Source organism: Gossypium hirsutum, chromosome D10 (genome assembly GCF_007990345.1).
Source record: "Gossypium hirsutum isolate 1008001.06 chromosome D10, Gossypium_hirsutum_v2.1, whole genome shotgun sequence".
Classification (NCBI taxonomy): Eukaryota; Viridiplantae; Streptophyta; class Magnoliopsida; order Malvales; family Malvaceae; genus Gossypium; species Gossypium hirsutum.
The window spans coordinates 48428500-48440352 of NC_053446.1; the positions used below are offsets into that span (position 1 = coordinate 48428500).

Here is an 11853-nt window from a genome sequence, read left to right on the forward strand (position 1 = left end):
ACTTTCGTAGAGGTAGATCGGTATCTGGTAAAGAAGAGATATTCAATCATTCACATTCATCATTACGTAGTGTGATTGAACGAACTTTTGGTGTTTTGAAAAAAAAATGGGTTATTTTAAGGGATATGACAAGTTATAGTTTTGAAAAGCAAACGATGATCGTTGTTGCTACAATGACGATACACAATTTTATCCGAAAACATGTCGGTCGAAATGATGCAAATTTTATGGAATACGAAGATATTAACTGGGCATATGAGAATATTATTAATTCAGAAAATGCGTATGGTCGAGAAAGTGATGATGATGACGACGACGATGATGATGGTAATGATGACGGTAAATCAAACAATTCAAGTGGTTTTGAAATGAAATTAACAAGAGATGCTGTAGCTTCTAGTTTAATTAATTCACTTTAAATTGTAAATGCTATTGTTAAATTTTTAGTATTTATATTTGGTATATAAATATTATCCCTTTTTAAAACTTTAATCGAAATATATATAATATTTTAATTTGTTAGGTTTATGTTTTCTATGTTATGTTAATATCTAATATGAGTTATATATTCAAATACATTTTAAAATAAAATAATACAAATATGTTAAAAGCATTAATTAAAAATAAATAATAATTTTTAAAATAATACAATTGTGTCAATATCTAATTACAAATATTTAATTATTATATTTAAATATTTAAATGTAGTTTATATATTTTAATTAAATTTAATAAATAATTAAAATTAATTACTTAGAAATAATTAAAATTAATATTATATATTTAAATATTAACAATAAGTTATAATAAATTATTTTTTATATTTTTGCTAAAATATCATAATATTAACTAATTTGAACCTTATTTAAATACATAATAAACATTTTATTTCTCAAAAATACTTTTTGACAGCGATACCAAACACTCAAATTTTTCAAAAATAATAAAAAACTGGCCCTTAATCACATATTTTATTAACTTTTCAATCCTTAACATTCGTGTTTAGGGCTTAACAGTGTCAATTTTTGTGTTCACAAAAAAATATCATGACACGTTTTGAATTATGTTCCTCAGATTCCAGAATATTTAATATGGCTAAATTGATTTTTCTTTTTCCATATATTTCAAAGTATTTTGAATCGTATTTAAATATGTATTAATATTAACAAGAATAAGACTTAAAACCACATCAACTAGGTTTCCAGTACAGAGACAATGGTCATATTTTAAAGTTTTACCAAGGAGAGCCTTGAGAAATACTTGGAACTAAAAAAATGTTAAAATATTCATATAGTCCCTCTACTTTTAAAATTTAAGAACTTAGTCTCTATACTTATATTTTCAAAATTTTAGACTTTTTACTTTTTCAGGTTTCAAAATTCAAGTCCAACTATTAATCATTAAATTCAAGTTAATTACATCCTTTTTTTTTTAATTACATCTTTTTTTCAAAATGTTACAGCAAATTTAACAAAAAAAAATTAACCGTGTTAACAGTTAGACCTGAATTTTAAAATTTGAAAAGTGGAGACACTAAATTCTTAAAAATACAAGTACAGGGACTAAGTCCTAATTTTCATAAAGTACAGGGACTATAGACACATTTTCACAAAAGAAAAAACAAGAAAAAGAATTGTAGAACAAATTTATTCAATTTTTTTACTAAATCTAATTGGGGCTTTCCAACAGAACTGAAGAAACAATGACAGTATAACAGATGTACAACATTAGATAAGCTTCTCACAATAATACCACCAAAAACAAAAAACAATGGATAGTAAAAATGAATACAAGTTTTTACCTCTGATGCAGTTTCCGGTTTTCCCGGTTGCAGATCAAAGAAACACTTTGTAGCAGCAATGTTTTGGCTTTCCAGCAGCCCGTTTTATATGTAGTCTCTTATATTCGAGTCGAATTCTTGTCTTTCTTAGTTGACTTTGAATGTGAATGACCATCACCTGACATGTGCTTCTTTCTCCTAGGAGCACCAACCGCAGAAGAGTCGATCAAAGGGCCAGACCATGTCTGGATTGGTGCTTTATTTGAATATGAGAAACTTGTACTAAACGGAACATCGGGTGGATCATAACCAGGATCTATCGGATGTGCAGAACCCAAAGGATAACCAAGAGTTCCATCTTGGTGTGGAGGTGGAAATTTCTCACTCTTGCTTTTGGCATTTGCATGTGTTATTAACCGTCGTCTCTGTTTCAGCAAAAGAAGTTCCAGTACATCAGTAATCAGTCCTTCGTCTCACCGCAATCTCGAGTTGTAAAAATCGTAAAATCAAGGACCATGCAAGTGATTCGTGAATACTAGAACCAAGAAAAAAGCATAATATCTTTGTTGATTCTGGATGAAAAACCCTTACCAACTTAGATATCGGGTGTGTGTGGCAAAAGTGACACAAATCACTGAAATCAGCAGAGATGTCTTACAAATGATCAATATTTATCTTTGAAAGAAGTTAACCGACCATAATAATGAAAAAAAGACTGGAACTTGTCCACCGAACTAAAATGTTAGCTTATCTTGTCGTATTCAACGAAAAAAATATGAGGTTTAGAGGGAAAAGAATGCATCTATGACATACATCAAGGTTGGCTTGAAGCTCAGCATTTGCTTCTGGAGCAGGAATTGCCCGCGCAGGTCGATCACGTGGACGAGCTTTCTTCACTCCAGCATTAGGTCTTCCAGTAGCTCGCAATCTACAATCATGAAGCTCATCCCATGTAATTACGAAGAGAAAGGAGAGAAACTGCTACCATGTTCATGCTCTACTACTATAAATAAATCATTCAGATAAATCTCTTATTGTCAACATCTTAAGTTAGTTTTATCTTCTATTTTATTTGCCTGATATGATAATAGTCATTACTCATTACTTCATGAAAATATGCAGTGTAAAAAAATATTTCTGCGGAATGGAATTTAGAAACAAAAACAATATTCAAGTTGGCCAGACAGTTTATCAGAACTTAATGATATCAAATATCATGTACCTTCTAGCTTCTTCATCTCGTAGCTTAGCATCCATCTCCTTGCAAGGAGGGTATTTTGGAAGGCTGGAAGGATCACAAGCATAAGGCTTGGTCGTGAAGAACTGCAGAACACATGAACAGTCACGTTGGCATATTCAACCATAAATAATTCCAACCAATCACTGGTTATCCTAGAAAACGAAACTAGACTGACTAAAACTCGAGCACATTTGGGAGGGGGGAGGGGGGGGACGCATATCAATAACTAATTTCTGATACGGTATAATGAATCATAATGAATATTATAAATGCTGCTGTATAGGCTACAAGGTTTTAAATAAATAAGCCACCTAAAAACTCATAAAGTGTCAGAACCAAGGAGACATGTGAGAAACACAAAAGCTCACTTCACTATTTAATGCGGCTGTAGCTGTCAGGCGCTCAACAGGATCAATTGCAAGAAGAGTATCAATCAGAGGCAACGATGATGGTGGAAAGTCCTTAAAAGTTTCAGCTATACATCGTTTATATGATTGTTGAGGCTTAAATATGGTTGCATGTGGCAACTTTGACTTTTTCCAATATTCATCTGAAGGAGAGCCGCATAGTTTGAATATCTTGTGTAATTGCTCCACCTAAATAAAATTATAGACAAATGTTAGCAGATACAATAGGTACCATGTGCCGAGCAATTATACTATAATCAGAAGCTAAACAGTAAGAAAAACTGAAAATACAGTAATACCATCATCTTTCCAGAACAGTAAATGTCTTACATCAAATATATAAGATCATTACTCTCATATGTCAAGTGTAAATGGAAAAAGCTCTAACTGCTTCCTAATGGTGTACAAATTTTAAAACCAAGTAAACTGAATCATACTAGTGTTGCTTTCCCAGGCTGTTTCATGATCACTGTGAAAGCCAGTGAACTTTCAAGAGATCTGTAATAACAAAACAACCATTACGATGCTAATAGTCATTGGTATGATGAATGTAGAGGATCAAATTATGAACTTGAATTGCCTGGACAACTCAAAAAGTATTCAAACAGAACTAGGAAACCGCAAAGTGAAATTGGATGTTGTGGAACATCCAAGTCCTATACCAATAGGTGTAATACAGACAACTCGAAAACGTCCATAGAGAAAGGAGGATCAAATATCATAGAGAACTAATAAATTGACAATGCAAATTTCAATGACCTTTTGATTATGATAGTCAAATGCTAACCGAGGACTGCAAAATCATTAAGTTTATCTCATATAACAGTAACTGCAGAATGGTTTATTTTGCAAAATATATAAGAAAAGCTAGTAATTTGGTGTTGCGAAAAGTACATTTTATTGCTACTACACCCAAATCTAGAGCAAATTCAATTTGCTAATTAGCTTATGCCTCTATAAACTAAAGCTACAAAATTTGCACCTTAATGCGCTTTCCGTGGAGGAAAATAATAGCACATAGAGAATACATGCTTAATAAACTTTAGATTCAAGAAGTTACACTACCTCGGTGCGACCAGGCATGATGGGCCTTCCAGCTAATAACTCAGCTAAAATGCAACCAGCACTCCAGAGATCCACACCAACACCATAATCTGTGGCACCAAGAAGGAGCTCTGGAGGTCGATACCAAAGTGTAACCACCCTACTAGTCATTGGCTGCTTGTGATTAGGATCGAAAAATGAAGCTAAACCAAAATCCGCTATCTTAAGAACACCACCATTGTCAATAAGAAGATTCGACCCCTTAATATCACGATGCAATACATGTCGGTTGTGACAATGTTCGAGCCCCGATAACAACTGATGCATATAACATTTTACCTGTCCATATCAGCAGAAATCAAAACTCTATCCATAACTTAATTCAAAACCAGCATAAGCAATAAGGAAGAAAAAGTATTTATTTTACCTGAGACTCGGTGAACTTTATAGCCGGACTAGCAGCGAGTCCGGCCAAATCGTGCTCCATATACTCAAATACAAGATACAAACTACATGACATTCTCGAAGTCACCAATCCTTCTAATTTTATCACATTAGGATGATCCAATCGGCGTAAAATCTTAATCTCCCTAGCCATGAACTTAACACTTTCCGGCTCCAAATTATCGAAACGAACTTTCTTTAATGCAACAATCTTCCCACTCAAAGTATCCCTAGCTTTGTACACATTACTGTATGTTCCTTGACCAATCTAAACAGTCAAATTCACAAAGCTATGTAAGTAATTACATAGGAGCAAAATACTACTAATAAATACATAAATGAGGCTATGAGAAGAAGTTAAGGCACCTTATCAATCTTCTCAAAAGAATCAGCACGGCGAGGAGTCCAGCCGCTGATGGCTTCACCGGCGACGATAGACAGCCAAGATGGCCAGCCGGCGGCGACTTGTTCGCCGTGGACGTGCTTGGGTGGGTTACTCAGCCGTGGATTCGGCCGTGAAGACCGCCTTTTCGCTCTTGCTTTCGCTGCAGCGGTGGCGGCAGCAGCTGCTTCTTCTTCCTCCGCCTTCTCCTCCTCCACCCTCTGGCTGTTACTTCCATCTCTAACAACCTCTTCACCCTTCTCCGACCTTTTGGAAACCCTACCAACTTCCTCTCTCTTCCTTTCTTCCCTCCCTACCGGTCTCCCTGAAACCTCTCTCCCAAACACACACCCCATAGTTCACTCATATCTCCTCTCCCTTCCCCTCGCATTCCCACATTTTCTCACACTTTATCTCCATCCAAACACAAAACCCTAAAAAAAATTTCTGAGAGATTAATTCAGAGAATGTAGTAATGAAATGTGTGTGACCCAACTTTCTTTATGACCCCCCCCCAAAAAAAAAAGCAAAGCTTGCAATGATTTTTTTTTTAAAAATTAAGACTTAAGTCCCACAAATTGTGGCACAGTCAACAAATTTCAGCTATAAAAAGCTGATAACAGTAAAATTCAACTACCCTTTTTTTTTCTCCTTTTAGATTTGAAGAATTTCAAGAAATTTAAGATTTTTTTTTAAAATAAAGATTTTTTGGATCTGTTTCTACTTTCTGCTTTCCAGTGTTTATTTTTTTTAATTACTTATTTATTTTGCACTGGTCATTATTTCTTTGACTCTCTTTCAGAAAGATGAAAATTTTGTTTTTTAGGGGATTTAATTAACTGCGGGAGATTCGGTGTTATGAGGAAGTGTAACCAATCATAATTTGCCACGTTGAGAGGGAATGATTGTGATTTTATCATGCGGGGTTTGGGTTGTGACGTGTAAGAATATGATTGGATAAGGTGGTGGAAGAGATGTAGTGGGTTCCACAAGTCAGTGGTGTCTCTTCGATTTTGTTCCTCTTTCAGGTGGAGTACTTGGCCCCGTGCTTAACTGGGGAGCAACCGTGAGCCACTCAAAATCTGCCACTTGGATTGTAAAGAAAATCTTTGTCTAGAAAAGAGTATATTCCTTTTTTTAATTTATTTTTTCATTAAATGTGATCATGTAAATATGGCTTAAATACAAATTTAACCCTCAAATTATGTTGCTTTTTTTGACAAAAGTAGTACTAAATTATTAATCTCGCCTCATTTTAACTCAAAACACTATATCTATCAATAAGAATGCAGCATTTGACATATTCTTATTAGACGTCATACACGTTTTAAGTACAATGAAACAAAATTAATAGTCTATATATCACTTTTGATAAATAAAAAAACTTTTGATACATAATTGAGAAAATTGATATAATTTTGGGGTCAATTTCATAATTAAACCTATAAATATTACATTAATTAAATTGGATTAATGGACCCACCTAATGAATTTTGTTCAATTCTTAAAGAAAATTTTTAAATGATAATAAAGAGTGTGAGTTATTATCATATCTATTTATGGATGAAGTTGAATTAAATTCAATTGCTTTCTATAATTTTATATAAAGGTTTAATTTTTAAAAAAATAAAAGATTGAAAAATTGAAATTTATTTAAAATTAGATTAAAATAATTTTATTAATTACCTAATATTTTGGATGTGACCTAATTGAACTTATACTTAAAAACCTTAAATAAAACTCAATCTAAATTTAGTTGAATCTATCTTACCAAGCAAGTATATGATACTTCAACCAATATATCTATAACATTATTCTTAAATCATAGTACACCTTTTATATATATTATATATATATATCATATTAGACATTAATGTATGCAAATGAGAAAAATAATGTCCATCACTTTATCAAAATTTATTTATTCATTTTTTTAGACAATGATTTTCTAGTTTTTTTTTTTTTGGTTAAAATCTTAATATTATGAGCTACATTGAACCGACTGAATCAAAAATTGATGGTCCAACTGATTGAACTGATGACATATAATTGAAAATAATTATACATTTTTTGAATCGATAAAAGATAATAATAAAAAATTGAGCATTGAAAAAACTAAAGTTTTTAATTATATTTCCGTTGATTTTTTATCTTTGTTTTGTTTGTGAATATATATTTTTTAATTCTTCTTATCTAGCATTTGCTAATACTTTTTTGAATTAATTTTAATTTTTGAAGTGATTGAATTATTCAATTGAACCGCAAATTGAAAATTAAACCGGTTCCTCTTTTGATTCTATTCTTACAACATTAACCTTAAATTTATCTGTCCTAATAAATAATATTAACGTAAATGCATGCAAAATAAAGGTAATCAACCAATAGCTAAAAAATTTAATTTCATCAACAGAGATTGAAAGAAAAAAAAAACAGCACCAAGAAATCATGAAAAAATAGGTAAATTTCGTAAAAGAGAAGAGATGTGATGCATAATATTTGAAAGAGCAAAAGATTTATAGAAATCGTTCATAATTAAAGAAAGATGCAGCCAAAACCCAATCAATGTTTCCCAACAACATTATGTTGTCTCTATGATTCATTACAAAAGATTTGTATTGTTTATAATTCGCTCATGCCATGTCTCGTATATATATTTGGCATATAATTAAAAAGAGTATTTTATTATTTCATTTATACTTAATTAATGCATCTTCTCCCTTTTTATTTCCTATCCTCTAAAATTTATATGGTGTATGTTTAATAATGTACGAAGTTAAAGAATGATTTTGGAGGAAGGTGGGATGAATTTGGATTTTTTTTTTATTGCTAGATAAACTTGAGTTGGGAGTGTCAGAGCTTGTATTTCGAGACACTTTCCAACTCTTAAATCAACATGATAAAAAAAAATAGAAAGTAAAATGTAAGAATAAATGGTTGAGCTGAAGGAGAGACCCTTCATGTTATATAGTACTTGTGTGTATTTGTACATAGCTCTAAGGCTGTTTGAATATTTATTATTGGTCTATCTCATTGGCAGAGGCTAGCTTTTGGCTTGACATACTTGTTTGCTTAATGTATTGTGTCGGACTTTTGATAGCTGCTTAACAATTGGCCTTGTTGATATTCTTGGCATAACATTAGATTTGAGGTTGGTTATAAAGTGACTCGTTAAGACCAAAACAAGAAAAATATATTTCCTAATATGCATATTAAAGATGTGGAGAGCGTAAGTTTATGCTCGATCAAGTTTTATAACGAGAGCTTTGCATATCTAAATATTGACTTGATTGCATCTTCTAAAGGATGTTTGTTCATCTAGGTTCTGTGTTGGAAGCTTGGTGTTTGTTACTAAGAAGTACGGATGCATGCATTTTAGCACACGGCCTCTATTTGCTGCTCAAAAGTAGGTTTGTGGCTTATGTAAAGCTTTAATGTGTTGTGTATAGAAAGTTTTAGGCCGCTAGGGTGCTTTAACGTGTTATTCAAAGCACATTTTTAGCTATTATGGAACCTTAACATGTTGTTTGGGGTAGATTTATTGGAGTATACTCAAAGACCAATCATGAGATGATTCTATTACTATACTTATTATTTACCTAGTTTATTAATAAAGACATTGTCATTATTATTTTTAGTTTCTATTTTCTATGTATCAAAAAATTTGTTTAATAATAAAGTCCTAACAATAACATGATTATTTTTAAATGTCTTTAGTCAAGTATTGTTGTGGGTTTGGCAACAATAATACATTGAGACTAATGTTTAGTTGGTTGATGACGATATATTGTCATGGATATGAGATATCAAGTCAATGTATGAGTACATGTTGGAGAGTAATGTATTGGACTAACCCATCATGAGAATACTTATTGGATTATTATGTAATAGTCACAACATGTGGTCATGGATATAAGATATCAAGTCAATATATGAGTACATGTTGAAGAACAGTGTACTAGTGTCATGGGCCGCAGTTCAAAGCCCGTGACCATCGCACCAAATGCATCCAATGGAGGTCTATTGCTCAGATGGGGATCATTTGGCCTACAAGAACTGGCCCGATTCAAAAAGCTATTGGAGAAGCCTAGTTGGCCCAATAATGAAGACATGGCAACTTAGGCTAATATGGTAACTAATCTTAGAAGATAGATGGAATCATATCTTGTAAAGATTAGATTAGATTTGATATGACATATCTTGTAAATCCCTAAAATAAAGGGATATGGTTAATCTCGTCCGTCGATGTAAATGTATTTTAACCGTCGGTCTTGGGGGAGCTCAACTATAAATAAAGAGCCTTCCCCTCAGTTGTACTCACTCTATTCATTGTTTCATTATTCTTTGTGAATAAGAGAATTGAGAGCATTTACTCAAACACTTTGCGAGCGCTCTTTCTGTTGTTCTTTGGTTTAGCTTCTTTTGGCATAAATCGCTTCCGCTCTTCAATTTGGTGCCTTGGAGGAGTTCTTAAGGAATCCTCACTTGAGTTAAGGCTGACTTAGGTGAGTTTGGACGAACGGGTCGCCTAAGGCTGCACGGATCACAAGAGAAAACTCTAGCCCCCTAACAAATGGTATCAGAGCTATTGGTTCGAACCAAGTGATAGTTAAGTTTTTGGTTTGAAAGCACCGTTGGGATATCGAAAGAAGAGTTCGAACAAAGGTGGGCAAAAAAGTCTTTGAGGGAGATGTTTTCGACTGTTGAGAAACGCGTGGGTAAACTTGAGGAGTCCATAGAGGACGCAAAAGAATCAGACAATGCGCTTGGGGAAAGCATTGAAGACTTGAGGGAGCAGTCCAGGGACTTTGTGACCATGTGTCTCACTTCCCAAAGGGATAGCGTGCAAGAGTTGCTAAATTCCCAAAGGAAGAAGCTGACGGAGAGGAACGATGCTCTCGAGGCCATGATGATGACTTTGAAGGAGGAAACAATGGCCACGACGAGGGCTTTGAGCACATGGATAGAGGAGCTCAAGGGAGAGTTAGCCTTGTGTCGAGCAGCCGTGGGGAAAAGAGTGGCAAATGCAGCACTTAATAACGAGGATGTTTCGAAGCTGAAAGAGTTTGTGAGGACAAGGTCTGCATGCGATGTGGATAATTTCTTGTGGAGGATGGAAAATTACTTTCGTGCCAAAGGCATCGTGGATGATGCGGTTAAGGTAAACACTGCTTCAATGTTTCTTACTGACATTGTGCTTTTATGGTGGCGAGGTAGGACTACAGATAAAAGGCAATGTGAGATTAGAACGTGGAAAGAGTTCCAATGCGAATTGAAGGGATAGTTTTACCCAGAATTTACCGAGGAAGAAGCTCGGACAAAGTTGCAAGGGATAAAGCAACGGGGCTTAGTGGGGGAGTATGTTCGAGAGTTCAAGGAACTCATGCTCCAAGTTTCAGAGGTGACCGAAAGAGAAGCATTGTTTGCTTTTCAGAATAGATTGAAGTCGTGGGTCAGATAGGAGGTGGAACAAAGAGGTGTCCAAAAGCTGTCGGAAGCCATGACGGTAGTTGAGTCTGTGGTCAAGCTTGGTCTAGGGAAAGACAAGCTTGGGTCTTTCAAGTCCGAGGAAAGGGACGTATGTGAAATGGATCACAAGGAGAATATTGTTGATGACAATGGCAACGGCGACAATGGTGGTAATGGGAAATCACGAGTTGGGAAGAAGAAACCCAAGAGGAAAAGGGACAAGTTGAAATGCTTTCTCTACGATGATCCACACATGTTGAAGAAATGTCCGAAAAAATTCGCGCTTAAAGAGAAGCCGGTGGATAAGGCCTTGGTACTTGGTTCGAGTACAAAGGGTGTCAAAGTCAAGGAGGCCGAAAGCGAGAAGAAACCAGTGGAGTGCTTCTTATGTCATGGTCCGTATAGGTTGCGAAAGTGTCCGAGTAAGTCTATCATCGAAGGGAACGATGGAGCAGACAAGGAACCTAAAAAGCTTGGTTCGAGCAAGGGAAAAGCCAAAGCCAAGAAGGCAAAGAGAAGCAAAAAGAAGCAAGTAAAGTGCTTCTTGTGCTGTGGTCTGCTTGAGTTGCAGAACTGTCCAAAGTAAGCCGGAGTCAAAGGAAAGGCAACGTCTGAGCTTGGTGAGTCATCGGAGGGGCTTTCACATAAGGAAGAGGTGATTTTGTCATCGAACTTAGAGGAAAAAGTTGCAATGAAAACCGTGAAGCTGGGACCAATGAGGCTCAAGTTGAGTGAAGCATCGGAATTGGCCGAGTCATCGACAAGGCTTCCACCTATAGGAGAGGTGGGTGTTACATCGGACTTCAAGGAAAAAGAAGTGATGCATGAGGGACAGTTGACCAGAGTAAATGCAAAGGTACATTCCGAACACTTTGATAATGTGTTGCATTCTAACTTGTTGACTTGGCGAGAACGTAGGGGCCCTTTCGAAGTTCTTGAGAAAGGGGGCCGAGAGACTGTGGGCAAAGCAAAGCCAAGTGTGGTGAATCAAGAGGAATCTATTCGAGTCAAATTAGAATGTGGTAAAGAGAGTGACATAACTTCTTGTCATCGAGATGTACAAACGAGTAGGACGGTTCGAGTGAAGAAG

General features: G+C 34.8%; 1 protein-coding gene across 1 annotated transcript; it reads right to left on the reverse strand.

The window, feature by feature from the left end:
- Positions 1 to 1633: 1633 nt before the first annotated feature.
- On the reverse strand, positions 1634 to 6093 carry LOC107913646 (probable serine/threonine-protein kinase At1g54610). The gene is made up of 7 exons (XM_016842296.2): positions 5282 to 6093; positions 4899 to 5183; positions 4493 to 4810; positions 3389 to 3616; positions 3003 to 3103; positions 2594 to 2708; positions 1634 to 2205 (listed from the first exon to the last, which is right to left on the reverse strand). The coding sequence occupies exons 1-7, from the start codon at positions 5651 to 5653 to the stop codon at positions 1900 to 1902; spliced, it is 1725 nt and encodes a 574-aa protein (XP_016697785.1). The 5' UTR covers positions 5654 to 6093; the 3' UTR covers positions 1634 to 1899.
- Positions 6094 to 11853: the final 5760 nt, after the last annotated feature.